This window comes from Ammospiza caudacuta, chromosome 1 (genome assembly GCF_027887145.1).
Source record: "Ammospiza caudacuta isolate bAmmCau1 chromosome 1, bAmmCau1.pri, whole genome shotgun sequence".
Lineage (NCBI taxonomy): Eukaryota > Metazoa > Chordata > Aves > Passeriformes > Passerellidae > Ammospiza > Ammospiza caudacuta.
Genome location: NC_080593.1, coordinates 141,739,765 through 141,761,413, shown reverse-complemented (window position 1 = coordinate 141,761,413; position 21,649 = coordinate 141,739,765). Strand labels below are relative to the sequence as shown.

The 21,649-nt window shown below is 42.9% G+C and overlaps 1 protein-coding gene across 1 annotated transcript in view; it reads right to left on the bottom strand.

Moving 5' to 3' along the window:
• Positions 1-2,841: 2,841 nt before the first annotated feature.
• SYBU (syntabulin) overlaps positions 2,842-21,649 on the bottom strand; it is a 40,058-nt gene continuing 21,250 nt past the window's right edge. The window contains exons 4-7 of the mRNA XM_058808820.1: positions 9,707-9,809; positions 7,120-7,323; positions 5,969-6,118; positions 2,842-4,798 (exon numbers count right to left, since the gene is read on the bottom strand). Of these exons, the coding sequence (XP_058664803.1) occupies positions 3,700-4,798; positions 5,969-6,118; positions 7,120-7,323; positions 9,707-9,809 (1,556 nt within the window). The 3' untranslated portion in view covers positions 2,842-3,699. The remainder of the gene's footprint in view (positions 4,799-5,968; positions 6,119-7,119; positions 7,324-9,706; positions 9,810-21,649) is intronic.

Below are 21,649 nucleotides of genomic sequence, written 5' to 3'. Positions count from 1 at the left end.
GTCTTTCCCTTCTACTGCCATATGCTCCTCCTTTTCTCATTCATATTTTAGTGGTTGGCCATGTGTTTTTTTTTTTTTTCTTTCTTGGCTGAAAGCTGGACTTGATTGCTTTCACTGATATTCTTGACTGTGGAGGAGTGACCTGCCAGGATGACTGAAAAATCCTTTCCTTGACTTTGCTGTACTTGTTTGTGCTTGCCAGGTCCTGTGCTCATTTGTCTGAAGGGATTTGGAGTGAAATATTCACTTATATAGGGCATATGTAAAACAGCTAAATAAGTTTCAGGAGTTTGGGATTAAGAGAGAGTTGATTTGCAGGGAAAGGAAGGAAAAATGTGTAATTGCAAGTTGGGAACAGCCTTGTGAAAAGGACATAAGGAAGGGTGGAAAGAGTCAACAAGCAGAAATTGATGCACAGCAAGTTCCACCTCAACATGAGGAACAACTTCCTTACTTGAGTAAGCACTGGAACAGATTGCCCAGAGAGGTTGTAGTCTCCCCACCCCTAAAGATACTCAAGAAGTGCCTGGATGCAATTCTGTGCCATGTGCTCCCTGCTTGAGAAGGGAGGTTTGACCAGATGACCAGTTGTGGTGCCTTCCAACCTGATGCATTCTGTGATTCTGTGAAGGATAGAGATGAATCTCTAGTGGGAAGGGAGTCAAATGCCTGAGCCTCAACATTTTCAGCAGCAGGGCATGTTGGGTACCTCTTAAACTGAATATGAAAGAAAGGCTTTTTTTTGTCCCTGGATTAGAAATAAAATGGGATTATGAACATGCATCCCCTCATCCCAGGAAGAAGCTGATTTGGTTGCTATGCCCTAAGCCCACATTCAAGTGTTCACTCTTTTATCTATAGTGTATGAGCTGCATGTCCTCCTCACCTGCCTGTTTTGAGATAAGACTTCCCAGTGAGGTAGAGGTGTGGGTATGAGCATTTTCTAAACTTATAAAAAAAGGATGAGAGTTTCTGTTGAACTGTTTGGAGGCTGATGTGTACATCACCAGTGAGATATGACTAAGACTTAAGTGTAATATTAGAGAGAAAAAAGTGAACTTGGTATGTTTGGAGCAACAACTGGCATATCCTCTACGAATTGTGAAACAATGACCAAAGTGTGGGACTGGTGCATTATAGTAATTCAGGTGTGGTCTTACAAAGGGTACCTTGAGCTATGTCCTTGCAGTGTGGAGGAGGAAAGGTGGAGGCTTAGAAGTGAGCTGAATTTCAGATAGAGATCACAGCAAAGGCTTTTATCAGGAGTGTGACTGGAATGCTGTCACCTCTCAATGAGCACAGTAGTTAAATGTCATAGGAGAATTGAACTGACTGAAGAATCTTAAGTGCAGAAAGAAACTTTGACATTGTTCTGGTTATGAGATCTGCCTATTGGCATCTTTAATGTAAGTGTAGTTTTTTGCCGCTTTGTTGCCTCTTGCTGCAAAAACTCCCCACAAAGTCAACAGTGAATGCATCTAGAACTGAAGATCACTTTTTCTTCTAAATTATGGTGCATTTCAGTGTCACTCAAAGATCACTTAAACAATAATGGCTGTGAAAGAAAAATCCAACATTGTAATGAAGTTGGTAACATCAGGTATAAAATACTGCTGTCCTGGCTCTGCACAGACATTTTGACTTAGGAATAAAATTTTCTGTAACGTGTTTCAGTCCCAAGAAGAGATATTCAGGAATTATGGAAGTCCATGGTTGTGTAAAATTTATATTGATAATATCTCCAACTGGTAATGTTGGCCCTAGTGTCCCTGTAATGTAAAATCTTTTGAAAGTGACGTTTGAGTAATATGTCACAAGGCAAGCCAGATGGCTGCAGGCACCCAAGAAGGTGGGAGAGCATGGAAGACAAAGTTATGGCAATGTAAGCAAAATGCTCTCATGTCCATCTCTGTTAGATGGGGTTTATATTACTTCAAATGATATGTTAGAGTTCTCTTCCTTAATGTAATGCTTAATGAAGCCTCTAGAATTTCTGCTGCAAACAAAAAATAATTCACCACTCAGGCACCACAGGGACATGAAAGGTGTGCAAGTCGCCTCTGTAAGCATCAGTATCACCCTGTTGAGTGTTGCAAAAGCTTCCCACACATGGCCAATTATACTCCTTTGTGAAGTACTCATAACTTCCTTCCCAAAAGCTGCACAGCAATACATGGCACTGTCAGGTTTCCCTGGATTCCTTTTTCTCTGGGTCACACAAGGAAATACTACACTTGTTTTCCTGAAGGCGAAAACAGGAGGCCAATGAGGTTTAAATGGCCAGAGGTGGGGTTGAAAGCTTGGGTGGAGCCAGACAAACCCCACTGTTTTGCCTATTGGGTAGTATTGGGTTTTGGACATGGAGAATTAATGTTTTGATGGTCACAGTGTGCATGCACACTGAGACCTCATGACTGTCAGATGGGTGAAATGCCAGAAAGACTGGTATTGTTCTGGGATTGCAGTGCTGAGGAGTTCCAGGTTTCCAGATGATTGCACTGGGTTAAAGATTAGGTCACTTGCATCTGTGAAGCCAGCGGGAGGCAGCAGAGTAGGCTGTGTGTGCAACTGCAGCCCTGCTGGAGCCTTTAATCAGCCTGGTGAGTGCTTACACTTGCAACTGTAGTCAGGTTTTCTCAGTCTAATTCTGATCTCCTTGAATAGTACCTGATACAGTACCTCCCCTAGCTCAGCCTGTACTGACAGCTCAGCTAGAATGGGGTACTTTTTTATACCTTTCTACAGTAAAACACTCACACGTTTGACATATCTATCATGCTTTACTGAACTTGTGATTATAAAGGTAATTTACAATAAAGCAATTAAATAAACAATAAGTTAAAACACAATACATTTATACATAGTATTTCAAAGGGCTCAAAAGACTATCTGGTTCCAATACATAAAGACTTTAAAACAACATTAAGAACCAAAGTGTATCCACGCCTATAGTTATCATTGTAACAAGTGTTAAGACTCCCAACGATGTACATTTTTGGTTACAGTCCCTGTATACGCACAAGACCAGTGAAATGCTCAAGCAATTGCACAATTGAGAAGAGGACTACATGAGACAGGCACAAACAATGTGCTGGAAGCTGCCTGGGGAACACGGGTTTTATCTCTAAATTGAATTGACACTTGGGACAACAAATGGAAAGCGCTAGCATGCTTTCTGGAGCACAGGTGTGATACCCTAAGGGAAGGTTAGTGCTGCCTAGAGAAATACCCCACCTTTCTCCAGCCACTTGTTCCTTGTGCATCTCACACTACCCTTGAGCCAGTGCCAAGTACTTGTACATTTGCTCAGTGAACCATCCAGGGAGAGTGACTGAACTTAATCCTGGCTCAGCAGTGGAACATGAAAGAGCACTAGGCTTGAATTCCTATTTCTCTGGTTAGGTTCACTGTGCAGATGTGCTGGCACCAGAAAGTCACCAGCACAGGGGAGGGACATGATGCCTGGGAGCAGGGGGACTATTTCTGTAAACAGCAGTATTGTTAAAAACATCTTGTGGAAGTAAGAGGTTCAGCTTATTTTTTTTATTTTGAAACAAGGAACATGTTTTTAACTGATTTATAGTGCAAATTAAATAGTCAAAAGCAAAGGATGGACTCTGCCAGAATATACAGTAATCTTTTATAATCCATCTCATCCCTCTTTCTCTCTGCCTCAGCCAGTTGGTGCCAGAGTAGACTTTAGGTTTTGATATTGAAGGGTGTTCGGCGTAAAGAGTGCAGGGCCACCAGGCAGCAACCACGAAGCAATGCTCCAATATTGTAAATAGGATCTGTTCCTCCTCTCTGAGTACTCAAAGCCCACAAAATAGTTGGTACAACAGGGGCTGCTACAGCCAGAAGATCCCCGAGGAGACTGCTGCTCCAGTATCTTCTCTTTATTCCTGTATTAACATACTCAAAGGCTTCATCATCATGAGTTTCTGTAAAATCAAGTTCTTTCATGAAACGGTTTTCATTAACTCTGTGCTCCACCTTCCGGCATGGAGACTCCATAGGAGACAAAAGGATGGCAGAATTGGGATCACTTGGGGTTAAGTCCACTATGATACCAGAATCACTGAAGCTTCCAAGAGAAAATTCACCCAGATCCTTCAGTGAAGAAGGTGGGCTTAGAGGACAGGTGTCTTGAGCTCTGAAGATGTTTTGAATGAGCTGCTCCACATCCAAGCTATATGGCACCACATCAGTCTGGATGGCCTGTTCCACCATCATACTGCTTTTTGCTTCTTCCTGGCAATAAGTTAGCTTTCCATCCAGAATGATTTCAAGCATCTCTTCATTTACAGCAGCACTGAAGGGAGCTGGATCACTCAACTCAGAGGTTGTGGTGGTCAAACTCTCTCCAGATGAGTCAGTCCCGGTAGCTCTGTCCTCACCAAGAAGCAGATCACTGTCTGCCACCTCCTCCAGACCTTGGTCCTCTGTGATGGGGCTGTCGGGCAGGGTGGCACACAATGATAACAGCTTCCCCTCTGAGTCGCTCGCATACTCCAGGCACTGCTCATCCCTCACAGAGTGGTTCTGAGCCATCTCCATGCTTTGCAGCAAAGATTCCAGTTTCTTGTTTTGAATGTTTATGTCTGTGAAGTATTTCTGAATTTTTTTGTCTTTCTCAGCCAAGCTATTTTTCATGCTTTCAATAACCTGCTTAAGTTGTTTAATTTCACTTCTTGCTTCCTTTAAGGCTAGCTCTGCCTCCACACGATTGCACTCTTCTTCAATCCAGTCTTCCCTCATCCGTCCCAGCTGAGCTTTAAGCTCTTCTATTTCTGTTTCCCTGTAGCAAAATAAAAATGATGTAACACTTCTGCTGACTGCTCACCTAAAGTCAGTATGAGGCCCCCACCACACAGTGATGGTTCTGCTGCTGAGATGCTCCAAGAAGGAAGCAAATTTCTCCAGGTGCCACTTGTGACCCCCTCTGAGAAAGCCAAGATATGCCAGCGGATTGCTAATGGGAGTGACTGACCTCCCCACAAAACCAGTGGCCTTGTGGGCTGTGCCATGACCCTGGACAATTTGAGGCACCAGTGGTGACCTCTAGGTCACATCTAACCACTGTAGTGCTTAAAATCTCCCCGATTGCCTCACCCTGGAGCAAATGGGAAACAGCTGCCTGGATGCATCCCTGCTCCTGCCAGCAGCTTGTCACATACTGCCAGAGCCAAGTGGCCTCGGACAGCCACGGAGCTGAGGTCTGCAGGCACATGGCTGGCTTGCCCCAGCAGGGAGCCAGAGGCTGCTGCAAGGACATGGGGAGCAAGTGGGAGAGAGGGGACTCCTGTGTCAGTTCCAGGCCTTGCTGATGCAGAGGAAGAGCACAAGGTCCCTGGAACTCTGTCTTGGGCTCCATTCAAACAGCCTTTTGTGACCCCTTGGATTGTCTGTGCTGGAGACCCAGCTCTCAGAGGGCAGTTTTAGTAAGAGACATCTGCTGCTGTGTAATGCATGTTGTCACTTTGCTCAGCATCCACACAAAGGGCTATTGTGAAAAATTCAGCATGTAAGTGACAAAAACACAAATAGGCACGGTGGTTTGGGTATGAACTATTCTTTCACTGGGGAAAAGGAGGATATTTGCAGTTCTACTTCACTGAGGGAGGTAGAACAGGACACTAAGGTAACACATGCTGGCAGGTAGAAACTGTTTTATGTATAAAAGGTCTCAATCTAAATAAGACTTGTAAAAAGTTGTCCTTTAAAAGCATTTTATTGTGAAAGTTCCAAGAAGGAAAAAGAGCTATATTTATAAATAATTCATTGTTTTGCATCCCCTTAGTACACTCTGAAACCTGAAATACTGAAAACAACCTAACCAGACTAATTGTATTTCAATTTTCTTAATGGAAACTTCATTGATCAAGAAATGAGTAAAACCACTCAGGATTCCCACCCCTAAATGTTCCCAAATAAAATCTTTCTGACTGGTTTCTGAAGTGAGGTTTACCTTTCTTTGAGTTTGCTTTCAGATTCCTTCAGCTTGGTTTTCAAATGTCGCACTGCCACTTCTTTCTGCTGCAGAGGAGTCAAATACTGCTCTGGGTTTTGTGGCTTAATGCTGTGATTGTCACCACAAGAACTGTATCTCCCTGACCGCCTGAAAAAACCCAAAACAAACCATCACATAACATCACTCTTACAGTTCTTAAATCCTGGCAGAATGAAAAACATCCCGTTGACGGATAAATGCAAAACTTGACTCATCTGGGGCTCCTCGGTGTCTACACAAGTTACTTCACCTTGCAAATCAAAGTACTTGAGGAAACAGCTGATTTGTAGCTATAGTGCAAGATTTACTATTTATTGTACTTGGCTTCAGTGTCATTACGTCAAATGAGGCTTTTAACTTTATTTTGACTTTACAATACCTGGCCATTCCCTCACCCCAAATGGGTGGTGTGCCCAAGAACAGGCAGGGCAAGGGCACCCATCTACAGACAGCCAGGAGAGGCAGCCCAAGGAACAAGTTCAGCTCCACACAGGATTTATAAAGCTGAGCACACTGAAATCCACACTCATCCTGTCTAGCTTTGGGTGTGTACATTACATGCTCAGTCAGCCAATACACATGTATAGTGGCTGCTCAGTCGTCTGGGAGCGTGGACAACAGCAGCAGCATGGCGGCCATTTCTTCTCTGCAACACATGTCACATGCTCTGGCAGGTGTCTGTATTCTTTCCTTACAGCAAACTGCACTCCTTAGGGAGGTGCCTAAGGCTAGGTGGGGTGAATTTTCGCCCAAGTTCATCATGTTTCCTACACTACCCCACCCAATTCTCTTTGCAGTGAAAAGAACCCTACAACAAACAAACCAGTAAATCCTCATAAGAACTGATGGCATGAAATAGCCTGCCTTGGAGTGAAAACCAACTGCAAAGGACTTTGACTTAAAGTAAACTTGAATTTTACAGTGCTGAAACAATAAAGCTTTTACATGGTATGGAGAACCTTGCTGACTGTTAAGTCACCTATATAAGGCATCATAACTATGGTGAGGAGCAAGATGACCTGCATGGCAACTCCTACAGCTGATCGCACACTACAGTGCAGAGAGAGTGTCAATGTACCCAACACCAGGAGGCTGAAACACAGACTTGCCTCATCACTGGACTGCTATCACTTCCTTTGTACGAGCCTGAGTTGCTGCTGCTGGCTGAAGAAGCCCTGTAACTCTGATGGATGTTAGCAGGACTCAGATGGTTTTTGCACAGTGTTGATGAAGCATCCTTTCCATGTGAAGAAGGTGGACTGGCTCCAGACTTGTAGGATGAGGATCCATTATTCCGACCATAAGGACCACGACTGGAGAAGAACCAAAATGGTGAAAGCATTATTCTCATCACACAACCCATTATATGTCTTATTTTATACACAAAGTTTTCTAAACAATAAACCAGAGAGATAACTGTGAGTGGCTGGAAAGAAATAAAATTCTGACATGATCAGCAACTGCATGTTCTTTCACTGGCAGGGGGCTCTCAGTCTGAATTATGTGTTCTAAGGAAATCTCAGCCATTTTACATCTCTCTGGGGACAGCACAGTTCTCAGTGACTCCATCAGATCATCCATGTTCCCGAATCTTTGACTCGGTTAAGTAAGGAGAGGCCTGTGGTCTGGACTAATGCCAAAAGAACCACACTGCAGCTTTCCCTGGCCAGGCCTGCACAGTGGTGCCTGTGCACGGAGGGTTGCTGTAAGAATGCTTTCATGCTCCTCGGCAAGCAGCCTGAGGGATCACAGTGCGCAATGAAAACAGATTTTGTTTGGGCCACTGTTCTTTTCTGCCTTTGGCATACTGGGTGCTTCATCTGTCATGGTCAGCTATTCATTCACTTCGATATAGCTTGAGCCCCATGGAGAGCAGGCTGAAATAGTATTAAAAGAGACAAAGGAAAACACAGTATTTCATTTTTTTTCTTCCAGTTTTTCTCATACATATTTACCTTTCTTTTTCCATTCTTTATAAAAGAATCTGTCAACTGTGTGTGCTTGAAAGCAATTGGTATCCTCCCTGCCTGACAGCTGCCCAAGGGCTGGAGTGCTCTGAGGCCAGCTTCTCAAGATGTGTCCCTTTCCTGTTCACTTGGTTTGTCATCCTACACTACCACACTGCCACCTCACTCTCCCCCTGAAGTTGTTCTTCTAAATGGTAATGAAAGGGAGGTTAAAAAAAAAAATAAAATAAAAAAAAAGTCCAAACAAAAAATACCAGAAAAAGGCAAACCCAACCCAGCCAGCAAAAGAGAAGGCATGAATATAAAAAATCAAATACCACAGAATTATGAAGCAACATCTCTTTAAATTGTTTCAATTGGTTTTTTCCTTTCTCAGCAAATGGAACAGTTTATAAGGAACAGATGGTTGAGTGGCTGCTGCGAACCTTCATCACACTGCTGTGGTTTGGGTGATTTTGTAATTATTTTACAATGAACTACAGGACTGTGGTTTGTGACAACATGGAACTGTTTCATAGCAAGAACAGTTAAAAAAGAACATATTGCAAAGGAGATATCTCTTTCCACTTCATACAATGTATCATCAACTCTGGTGTGTGGCAGAACTCGCAGAGACTGTGCTTAACATAGCAGGGCATCAGAAGGAGCCTTATTACAGAGGACTTCTGTCCAATACAGGATGTCAGTATGCTCTAGTTTAAAGTTATATTAAAATGCCCAGTAGTATATGAAATGACACAGAAGCTTACTGAAATTAAGGTGACTTTAGAGCTTCATATTACACTTAGTATCCTTTTTTCCCACAGCCAGTAACTTTACTTGTTGAATGTAATCTAGAGGGAACTCAAGTAGTGTTTATTTTTCCCAGAGTCTCACGATACAGACATGAAAGCGCTCTCAAAGCCTCGCTCTGACAGCCCCTGTGTTCCAGGGCACACCACGACCTCCAGGATGCCGGTGTGACTCAAGGCACATGGGTACCCTGCTGCCACCCCAGCCTGCCTGCCAGCTCCTCCACCACGGGCAGGAAACCACTCCTGTCCCTGAGAACTCCCTCCTCCTGCTCCACAAAATGTAACCAGCAGGGATTGCGTGGGCAGAACACAACGTGTGCTGCTCCATCCCAATGCCCCTGTCTTCTCAATCTGACTGAATTTGCAATTCACAGATGACAGGGAGAAATCTTACAAAAATCTTTCATGAAAGGTTCACTTAGACAGATGACTATGACATAATTTTTTTTTTTTTTAACTGCCTATAGGCTAGGCAAGGGTATTTCAGAAAAAAAAAATTCAACATCAAAGGCAATACTGTCTACTTCTTACAACAAAAAATAAGATAATGATCTGGAAGGGTGTAAGCTCAGCTGACAATTTATGACAGAGATAAAACAAATTAAGACCAAAAGGTTTAGGTTAACTGGTTAGAAATACAGCTGTTAACTAACACACCCAGCTCTCTCTCCACTCCAGCCAATGCCTTTTCTGCCTTACCTGATTCTATTTCCTGTACTTGCCATGAATAAACAAAAAAACCCCAACAGCTAGCTGATCTGGCACACTGACAATTTCTGTGCACTGAATACAGCATTTTTTTCTTTCTTATACTGCAGTTCTCACCAGTGTGCTACCCAAGAGCCTTCTGTTAACTCAATTGTTTTAAAATGCAAGACCTTACACAGTAGTCTATCTTTGCACTAGCAATATTCAGGAAAAACTGCTTTGCTTACTTGCGAGAAAAAGAAGATCTCTTGCTTCCAGCAGCCGACATATGGACTTCAGGTGCTGATATACTGCCTGTGCTGCTTGAAGAGCTAAAATCAGCTTCACTGCCTGTAAAGGAAAAGGAAAGGGTGAAAACATGGAAATTATAACTCAAAGATTGTTTTCAAAATAACAGTGAATCACAAGCATCCTTCCTTTGTCTGTTCTGGGTGAATTTCAGAAGTTGCATGGATTTTCAAACATCCCTGGGGACAGGAGATGGATTTGCTCCAGATTTTCCCTATTTCTTCAGAACTGGCACTTCAACAAGAGCAGAAAAAATACATTTGGACACAAACCCCTCACACTACAGAAGCCATTTTAGGTCTCAGACAGGAACACTTGTTGTGACAACCTGTTTGCTTCTCACAGACACCGACAGACGAATGAGGCTGCTCACGTGGCTCCTTCAGGAGCACAGTGATTAAGAAAACACCACTGTAAGTGGGTATTTCTCATGCTTTAAACCATGCAGAAACACTGCTTGCTGCTTCTGTTATGTTTTATCAGATAACATAAATGTACATATATATATACGTAAAGGCTAATGTAAATCTATACATTTATCTACACCTGCATGTAGAGTTTCATGTGGTACAGAAGCATAGTGAGGCAGTTGTAATAACCTTAAAATAATCCAGTAATCACATGTAGGTCTCAAGTGCTTCTCAGGTACCAAGTCATCTGATTACTGATTTTCTACAGATCACACCTTTTATTTGACAAGCTCTGGCATATTCAAGGAAAACTGCTCTCATTTTGCTAAGGCAGGTAGATGTACTAAGAAAGTCTTATCTGCTGGAAGAAAAACACACCAAAGCTTTAATTTTTTTTTCCAATCTGTCAGTCTAATGGTAAGCATCCTATGCCATACACATCTCATGCTGTTGAGCCATAATAGTGAATGGTGACTTTAGCTGAGGGGATGGAAATAACTCTCCAACACTTTTTAAGCAGCTGATCAAGACAGCATTTCTTACCTGGGAATTTCTGGATGTTATCCCATAGATAGACATCCCCAAGCCAGAAGCTGCAAACTTGCCATTTTTGCTATTTTTTCCACACAGGAGAGATGCAGCTGGAGCCACCATCATCCGCTGCAGCTAGACCTTCTAGTCCTCAATCTCTCTTAAATTCTACACAGAGCTCATGGTGAAAGGTGCATCTTTCACCCTGAACACCTGAGACTGGGGAAAGGCTTTGTCAGAGCCTGGCTTCACAGCCTTAAAGAAGCTGAGACAGCCAGCAACCATTCTCACATAGGGCAACACTTAGCAACCGGCCTTAGGATAAAGTGTGAATGGATTTAACCCAGTACTTTCCCTACCTCATGACATCTGAGACCAGCCTCTATTTCTCTGCGCCTCTGCATCAGCCCATCCTCAGCCCAATTTCAAAGTGCTCAGATACAAAGCTTAGCTCTTCAAAAGGGGATCCCAGGGACCCAGCTCTAGCACCTCTAACCAGCTCCATACCAAGTACAACGCCCCTGAAAACCAGATCCAAGCCATCACACCCATAACCACAGATCAGAGCTGTGTGCAAATTTGCAAGGGGAGGATGGAAAGCAGCAAAGCCACCTGGTTTCACAGAGTATTTATATCATTTTTACAGATGTAAATGTGAGTGACCTTCTCCTTGAGAAGCAAAATGATCGTGGGGCATGATATTCCAAGACACAACAGTGTTCCTGATGAACAAAATATCCGCATCTACAAGACTAATGTACACTCCAAATAATCTCTTGGTATCACACTACACCCAAAACTACTTTTCTAAAAAAGACCCAAACAGGTAAACACATCACAGAGATGTCATACCTCTGGTGTTCCAGTCCCCAAAACATCTCTGTGCTTGCAGGACACCAGCAGCTTTCCCAAGGCAAGTCCTGGCTGTGGCACAGAGAGCAGGAGCCCTAGCCAAGGTTCATCTCTGGGTAAGCAGATCACATCATAATCAGATCTTGCTATCGAAAGCATTGCCGAGTAGCAAGGCTTAACAGCCGCCTCTCCCTGACCTGCCTGGCTTGGAGCACCAAGAGCTGCAAGGCTGGGCACTGCTGGTAAGAGCCAGCACTGCCTGAAAACACAACCACACCATCAGCAGAGCTTTCTGAGAGACTGAACTGCATCTGAGACCAGGAACCGTGTCTGCAAAGCATGAACTAACCTTTCTGGCCCCAGTTCTAATAACAGCTACACACAAGCTTAACACTTCACACAGGAGACTACTTATGTTTAAAATTAGGCATGTGGCTATTTATAGGATCTTTGAGAACATTTTATAAGTTAAAGGGGTCACTGCTAGTAATGGTTCCAAGTGTACAAATGATGTTCAAACCAGTTTTGTGTGTAGCAGAGTTTGACAGCAATGTTATTAGCAGAATTTAAAAACCATCTTTTCCCATTTAGTAGATATCTCTGAGCAAAATAACATAGCATCTATCCATAAAATACCCACTGCAATATTGTCCTGGGTAGGTGTGACTTCTGTCTTAGAAATATCTGAACAAAATATGAAACTCTCTGTCTAGCAGCAGTGCAGCCAAGAGCTGAACATGGCCTCTCGTTCTTCTAATGCCATCCTCCAGGATGACAGCTTCCTAAGGATGACTTTTGATTATTTTTGTCACTGTGACTATGTAATGGCAAAAAGTCACACATCTAAGCTCCAGAACAGCCCATTAATTTAGGGCTAACAATGAAAGAGACTGACATTTCTCAACCCCGCATTCCTTTGTCCTAACTGGCCGTAACTTGTTTAGCTCCAATAAGACACTTTTCTCTTAAAAGGACTCTTACCCCCTCCTGCAAAAGATGCTACACGTTGAGTCACCAGCTTCAGCAGTATGTCATTTGGAGCTCACGCATTCCTACTCTTGCAGGCTGCAGCCATCAGTGTCCCAGCCCATGGAGCCAGCCCGGTGTCCATGCTGGGCAGCCCGTGCTCCCCGCCCGGCAGCGGGCTCCGAGCAGCACGCCCACGCTGCGGGAGCAGAGCTCTGCACTGCTCTGTGCAATGGCAGGAACAGCTCAGGGATGGCCAACCAAGCACCGTCACATTTTCCAGGGTTGCTCCTTGCCGGGAATGGGTATCTGAGAAGCCAGAGAGCAATCCTGCAGAGCCCAGAGTTCTTTACCGCTCGGGGGGCTGCGGCACCGACCTGAGAGGGCTCTGCAGGCAGCATCACGCTCTGTGCTGCCTTTTCGCCTCCTTGCTGCCCTGACAGCACCGAGCCACTGGGCTCGGCTGACACCGAAGGGCGCCCGTGCCAGCTGCGGTGCTGCCTCTGACGAGCCGTGCGGGCAGCGCCACCCGGGCAGAGGCGCACAGTGGCCACGGTCCGGCAGCGTGTGGCATCTGCCACCACGGCTCGGGAAGCTCACGCTGTACTGTCGCAGCACGGGAATCAACTGGGAGACTCTTACCAATGTCTCAAGGGCGTTTCCCATGCTGCATCCGATGCAGTAAGAGATGTGGGGGCGGGGTTGAGGAGCGGGAGAAGGGGCCGCCTGTGCGGAGGCCGCTCCGCCTCCGGCTGGCACGGCCGCGTGTTTATTCCAGCGGCGCAGGGCGGGCACCGCGCCCGCTCCGGGCGGGGAAAAGCCTCACCTCTGACTGTATCCTCTGCCCTGCCCCAGCCACAGCCCGAGGACAGCAGCGGTACAGTTCCTCTTAAAGGGAGTGTCTTACCCCTTCCTGCAAAAGATGCTACACGTTCAGTCACCAGCTTCAGCAGTACGTCATTTGGTGTTCATACACATACATATACATATACATAAACATATACATATACATATACATATACATGTGGTCATGTTTATGGAGTTAAAAGATACATTTTCTACACCAGAAACGACCTAGGAAAGAAAACTACACTATTCACATGCACTAAAAAATGTAAAAAAAAAAAAAAATCCAGGCTTTTCTTCAAATAACACCCTTAAAAATTACATATCTTTATATGTACATCAGTCTGGAAGTAGGTTTTGCATATAGCCAGTGAAACAGAGCTGTAAAAAAACCCAGTGCTGACAGAAACAGCTTGTCCTCAAATTGTAAAGCATTTAAATTTACTGACTTTTCTTGCCTTCAAAAGCATTTTGTGATACAGCCAAGTGACCAAAATATGCATACATATTAACCACTTTGGTGCAGTTACTTGAGGAATAAGTGGCATGCTGTCTCTCTACATAGCTTGATTTTGAGACCCCCAGAACTTGGGCCTATGTGAAAAAATATCCAGCAAGGTCATTAAAAGCAGCTGGAAAAGTAGAGAGAATTCTGTTGTTATGCCCACTAATGAAAGGACCAGTATTTTTAAGAGATTTGGTTCAATTTATCTTGAGAGCTTTAACTCCCAGCTACATCTCTAGCTCCAATATTTAACAGCATAAGCAGTATATTTCCAGGAAGCACTAATGCTGCTTTTATTTTTCTATTTAATATGGGGTTGTTCCTGCAAGATTCTGTACACCACAAATGACTGAGGAAAGAAAACCACACTGCTTACATGCACTGACAAATGTAAAAAAATAAGCTGCAAAGAAGCAATGAAATTTTGCTTTAACATTTCAGGCTTTTCTTCAGATAACACCCTTAAAAATGACCCATTTTGAAGCAAAGTCTCCTAGTGGGAAATGTGCTGAATTCAGTCAAGACCTTAGATGACTGGTTTTTGGTTCCGGTCCCTGGCCTTTGACTTATTATTTATTTGACTTAGGATTGTCGTACGGGAGACTCTTATTTGGGACTTAACTATTACATTTCTCACTGAACAGTAACTGGGTAAAAGCAGATGTAACCTTGAGAGCAAGGAACAGGTCACAGCTCTCCTCCATGTGGACTGCTGTAATCTTTGGGTGACAAAGGATGTTCTCACATGCTCTGCTTCTGCCGGTGTCACTTTCTCCACTACAAAGAGAGGGGAGGAAGCTGAAGATGCCCAGTAGGTTGCAGTGGTTCAGGAATTCTTAGGATTAGCATAGATTTGGGCTCCTTTGGTCTAAAGAAGGCACTGGACTCAGACCTTTTCCTCAAGCTCTTGCTGCTCAGGTGTGACACAGCACAGACTGGTAGCACTGGTGCTGCCCATATTTCAGAGGAATGAAACCTGCTGGATGCCTGCACTCACAGAGAAGGTCTGGCTCTGGTATGGAGCTTCACAGTGAATCCAAGGCATGCACGTGGGCACACCCAGGACTACAGGCAGGTGACTAAGTCTGGGACATGGGCACTTCTCCCTGGCATTCTCCTGTGGGCATGTCTGGCATGCTCTCTGCTGTGAATCTTGGATTTTAGTACCTAATCACGCCTCTGGTTTTATATAAGGTTTAGTCATTGAACTCACATTTGTGAGTTGTGCTCCACGAATAATGGCAGGAAACTGGGTACAGCGATGTCTGGCATCCTCAGTCCCAAGGCAAGAGGCATCCCCTCCCCATCCCACTGCACTGGCCAATGGATGAAACCATCACTCCCACTCCTGGGTGGACATCCACCCAACTGCTCGACAGTGCTCCCTCAGCAGACAGGTCTGTGGTCACACTTCAGCTGAGTGCTTGGCCCAGTAACAGCTGGGACCCTGGGCAGCTGGCAGAGACACACTTAGAGGGGATGTGGAGAAAAACTTTGGGTGTGGGTCTCCATAAATTGTTCAAATGTGTTGGGCAAGAAGATTTCCAGCTCAAAACCAGACAGACTTTTGGGAAGGACTGCAACACAGATCCTGCTTCCCTGTGTTTGGATCAAAATGCAATTTTACAAATTATTATTTATCTTGATTTCCGCTCATTTTTATTGCTTATTCTTTTTACTTTGAAAGAAGGATTGTTATCAAATAATTAATCTCATCAAGCAGTTTTCTGATCTAAGTACTATAGTTTTAGTAGTAATCTGAACCACACTAATGCAAATTATAAGCATTGCAGATCTCAACATGAATACATAATGTGACTTATGCATTCTGTGAAACCACAATCAATCAAGCTCTTGTCTCAAAACACAGTCACTACAAAATAATTACTGACATTGGCTGAGAGCCATCATGCATATTCTGCATATCACTATGATCTGGGCTTGTGTTTTTCTTAATTGTTTCTAATTCACTGATTTGTAGAGAAGCCAAAAGTGGATGTGGAACAGACAAAGAGCATAATAAGTTGGAGTTTTTTGCTGCTTTATGCATTTTTAAGGCTGTTTTTCATACAGAAGTCAGCCTGACCTAATTTTTTTTTTCGTGCTTCTGTATGGAACTTGAGCCATTCTAACAACACCTTAAAAATGACTCCCACAGTTTCACTCTTCTGAGCCTGAAGTGACCTTTGTCAGGGGGAACATATGCTCATGGAGCAGAAGGGAACAGTCTGGAGAACTTATCTTCATGTTCAAACAAAAAGGCTCTTTGTTATCAGAGACAGAAGGATGCTACTTTCCTACACCAACCTCAATACAAACATTGAGACTGGAGATTGAAAAAATAAACTGGGAGTTTTATAACATAATGCTAAACTTGCATTTGACAGTTTCATAAATTATATCTTTAATCCACCTATGGACAAGTATATTTTATAAGCAACCATGCAGTATCACCTCAGGGGATTTTTTATGTACCGGGCAGTACTATTTGGTCTGTTTGAAGGGAAATGGATAGGCTGGTCAGAAGTATTTTTAGGAACTGGAAAATGTCATCTTTGGCAGGGATAACCTAGCAGTACACAGAGAGCAGCAAACTTCATCACAGACTGGGAAAGGATCCCAGCCCTCCTGTCACGTTGGTGGCAGAAGTTGAACAAAGGGCTTTCATAGGCCCCTTCAACACAAATCTGCTTCCTGTGTGCAAGGAGGAGGGCACAGTGTATCTGTGAGTGCATGAAATTGCATGCAAAACCTGATTCAAGTGAAAGCTTCTGCACAGTCACCCTTAATATAAGACATATGGTTTTCATTTTAATGTGCATAAAACATTTTAAATCAGTTTGACATGTTTTCAACAGGCAAGAGAAAAACACTGGAAGGAGAAACATATCTGGGGGGTAACTGATGAAACAACCCTACAATTCCAGGATGAAAAGCAAAATGTGTTGTAAGCTAATAAAATATTTACTGTAACACACATGTTGAAATTATTACAAAAAACTAATGAAGTTCAAGTGCCATCTGTTGAAAAGAACAGCAAAACCTTATGCATAAACTGTATTTTTTACAGTAACAAATCCAAGGTAGATCTGAGGCCAATGCATTTCAAGTTATTACTGCCATCATTTGTTGCTTTTTTTCACTCTTACCGCTAAGAAGCAAAAATGACAGACAAGAAGCCTGTGCTTTTTCAGCTTATTAATCCTTGCAGGTTTGTGGTCAAGCTGTATTCCACCAACTCTAGCAAGCAGAACACAGCCTGCCCAGATTTCAAAAGCCAACAACTTCCTATTATTTACAGAATCTAAGAAAGGTGGAACACAGACCTGTAATGAAGTGCCTCAGCAAGGAAGCAAGACAATGTAATACTAATAAAATATGAAACAAACCTGGCAGAATTTTCATTTCTTTAAAATATATTTTATGTAATGGTTTATATAAAATACACTATTATAAAGCAGGTTTGCTTTTTTTTATGCCACATTAAAGGCAGTACATTTCAGAATCCTTGGGGAAGCCATGTCCCTCTTGCAGAGGCTGGAGGCTGAATGTACAAAACGAGGCCAGGTCTCCAGCTCCTGGGGGGAGTTATGGCAATTTTGGAACTGGTGCTCTCCTGAACTGCCATCTCAGCAGGTACCACCTCCCACCCATCTCACTCAGCAAAGCTTCTCAGCTCTGCCAAACTCACTTCTGAGCATGCCTGGAAGCAGGTCAGCTAAAAAAGTGGTGAACAGTTTGGTGCCTCTTTCAAAAGACCTGGGTGGGTGTTTCACACTGCACCACATAAATCAGGATCCACACAAAACAAACCCAATGACAGCTCTTTTATGCTGTCTGCTTTTCCTGGGGAAAGAAAGACTCTACCAGGGATTCTTAGGGCCAGGCTTAGCTTTGAACTGGGAGGATGCTGCTCATGATATCCCAGTCACACCCCCAGGAACACAGCATCCAGCAATAAGAACTTGATCAAGAGATGAGGCCCCATCCATGCAGCTTATCACACCCTTCTCCAGCTCCTCCATAAAACCACCTAGTAGTTTGGAATGCCTGTCTTCATTAACTCCGGCTAGATGGGTGAAATCCATACAGGCTGGAATTACACACAGCTCCCACCTCCATCAGAAGACTCCACCCTGCACACAACACAGCTGAGAAAACTGTTCTCTGCATCTAGAGTTTTAGCAAAGTTGGGAAACTCCTATCTAGTTGTTCTGGCTACAACAGAACAACTAGATAGAAGTTATTCTGTTGTACTCAGGGTTTTGTTTCATGAGTACTGTGGTATATTTATTGGAACAGGGACTGGACATGCATTTTTCCTTTTTCTTAGGCTCTTCCCAAGCTCAGAATTCTTTACTTCAAGAGACAAGCAAAACAGAGTGAAGACATCTAAAGCATAGCTTCATTGGGATTTAGATGTCTATGTACATAAAAGCAAGTGAAATACCACAGCTTAAATAGGCCAGATGTTTAAAATGACACCACTATCTGCAAAGATCTGGTAAGTTGTTTATGCTTGACCTTCCTTTTCTGAGCCCAGTCACCACTCACTCACCAATGCCTCTGTAGACAGTGAAATCAAGTAAGTGAGATTTGCATGATTAAAATAAAATTTGCATTACTAAAATAAAGACATTCCTTTAGCTTTCTATCCCTATGTATAAATACAGAGATATAAACACAAGGAATGTATTGATTTATCCACTCTATACTGCTCAAAAGTATTTGAAATAATAACTCTGAGGAAAACAAATGTTTCAGGTAGCAATTTGGTCACCAAAAAAAAAAAAAAAGATCAGAGAATACTGATCTCTAAGTCAAATTGATCCTTCAGTCTTGATATTTAAGTCAAACATGGCCAGAAAAATGTAAAATCAGATTTTTCTACTTTCTGTTTGAAATGACACTTCAATTATGAAAACTAGTAAATGCCTTTCTTCTTTTAAAAATGAGGTAAAACATAAAAATAAATCCCAAAAAATTCAAAATATTTTAGACTGAATAAGGCCTTTGTTCAGTTTGAAACAGATTTTCTTTAGTGTTTTGATTTGGCAGCAACCCCCAAATCAATTGTTTGCATAGCTCTGCTTTGAACACAGTAAGATGTCAGACAAAAAAGCAATAGGGGATAAAAAAAAAAAAAAACAGAAAAGGAAATAATCGATCAATTCCTGAGTAAACACTGCTCAGAAAACACTTTAAATCCCACAATTCTCATTTAAAAAGCATTAATAACCTGGAGAAATTCCAAAAAAGGTCAACCATAATGATAACAGCATGACAGGGCACTGTTTATGAAGGGAGATTAAGGGAATGCAATTTGTTTATTCTAAGATAAAAATGCATACTGACAACACAGTTTATCAGGGGGGAGGGAATATAGCTGGAAAACTGTAAAGAAAACGATGTAACAGCAACACAGGGTTCTGGCTGTGATGCATGTTATTTCATGAAAAATTACTTGAAATAAAAACTCATGGTGAGTGGGAGTTGTGCATAGTAAAATGTATCTGGAGTAGGTTCAAAGTACTTTAACCAGGGAAAGTTAGGAAGCTATTTTAAACATTGGCATAAATAATACAGATTGTACTTTAAAAGCAGAGGACAAAAAAAAATTCCTAAGGGAAGATTCATAGTGGACTCTTTCTCATGCACAGTATTTCATTCTGTGAAGTGGGCTGAAACCCACAGAAAGCAAACACAAGGCACAGAAAACTCACTGCAGTAAATACAGAAATTTCAAGGCATGTTCTATGTTGACTTCACATTTTAAAACAAGAACTTAAGAGTGTGCAGCGTGTGTAGCATCAGTTGCTCCTTTCTGGCTCAAATTCCATTCTGGATTAGCAGAGGAGAAAAAACCCAAACAAACCTGATTGAATATACAAAAAGAATTTTATTGTTTTTAATAAAGATCACAGCTATTGCCATCTTCAATATCTACCTCTAAACCCCAGGGCCCTTCTTATGCCAGGCCCTCAGCTGCCTTTTCCTGATGCAGAAGCACGTCCTGCAAGCCCCAGGAGATCTTCATTTCTATCAAAAGGCATTTGGGTCTAAAAGATGTATTGTGTGGCAGGGATGTCATCGTGTGCAGCATCCCAGGCAGTCCCTGCAGAAGCCCCACACCCAGGTCCCCTCCTCCCTGTGAGCTGCAGTCAGAGCAGTGGCTCTCGCGTGGACCAAGAGCGAGGTTAAGCGGGAGGCCGCGGGCATCCTCGGGCCACGATCTGCCTGTGACAGTGGCTGTCCCACTTTCTGTGTGTCTGGAGCAGCAGCAGGACAATTAATGGGCCAGGGAGAGAGAGACAAAGGAATTACCATGTGCCCGCTGGGAGCTCAGCTCCGAACCCCCAGGAAAAGAGGAACTGAATGAAAGTGGAGCAGCTTCCCTGGGAGCAGCCACCCCGCACGCCCTCAGCCTGCCCGGCGGCTCTGTACTGCGGCACTCCTCTGCTTTGTGCTAAAGGCCATCCCCCAAAGGCACACCAAGACATCTAAATCTAAGTTTACTTTCCATTTACTGAACTAAGCAACAAGGACATCCTTTTATTTATGTATTTATTTATTTATTTGTTAGGAAGGAGGTTTGTAATTGCAGATTTTTGCCCAAGGTCGGAACTGCAGGAGGCCTGTGCCACCAGCCCAGAGCTGGGCAGGTCACTGTGTAGAACAGGTGGGACTCAGGCTTTCAGCTTTTACTTCCAATTTCTCCTTTACAACTTGCTGGCTTCTTTTTTGGAACCTCCATTTTTGCTGTGACATCTGAGCACTTGCTGCAGCCTGAGTATCTTCTGAACAAAGAAATATTTTTTGAGAGGCCATGGCCTACCCACTAAATGCCTATGTCTCTACTAAGCAACATCTAAAATAATGTTTTAGAAAGGGCTGGATTATAAAATTTGTGACACAGATGGTTTTAAAAGATGTTTTTTCTACGCCACTTTAACAGGAATTTGTAGATCTGTGTTAAATACTATGAAACACTTTGAAGCTGAAGCCCTACTTGTAGCTTCTATTTTGCTTATTCATGTTTATAAGAAATGTTCGGGTATTTGAACACGTTCTTCTGCAGCAATTCAAGCAAATTTGTTTAAATTAAAAGTTTAAATCCAAAATACATGTAAATCTAAACTAAAACCCTACTGCTATGCTAATAATTTTTACCTACCTTTGTAAACATGTTTTGCTTAAAATATTTAGATTCTGGTTATATTCCAGTATTATTTTTCAGAAGCTACAGAGCACTTATTTCACTTCAGTGTATTTAGTTAGCTTTAGGACTTTAGTTTAGTCCTAAAAATATTTAATTTCTGTGAATCCATAGCACAAAATGGGATTCAGAATCTTCCTTTGCAATGCTAGGCAGCTTGGGCAGCAGTCTTCACAAAATGGGCAAATGGAGAATGCCTAAGCTAATCAGGGATGAATGGAAGAGGAAAAAGCATCTAATTAGAACTACTTGAAGGTCCATGTGTGCTCTTCAAGCACAAATCTTCTTCCACAACCGAATGCCGAAGAACTTCCCTTTCCATTAAGAAAAGAAAGAAGCCAAAAAAGAGAAAGAAAAGCCACAGAATCCCTGATTGACTTCAATAAGAGCCAACAGCAGAGGTGTCAGAGGCCTGATGAGGACACAGGAGAGGCAGGTAGGATTCATCTGACTAAACGTGGAAGTCTTCTGTGTCTGAGCCAACCTTGGTTCCATTCTCAGTCAACATAACAATCCTCAAGTAAATGCCTTAATATTTGGTCAGAAAGATCGCACA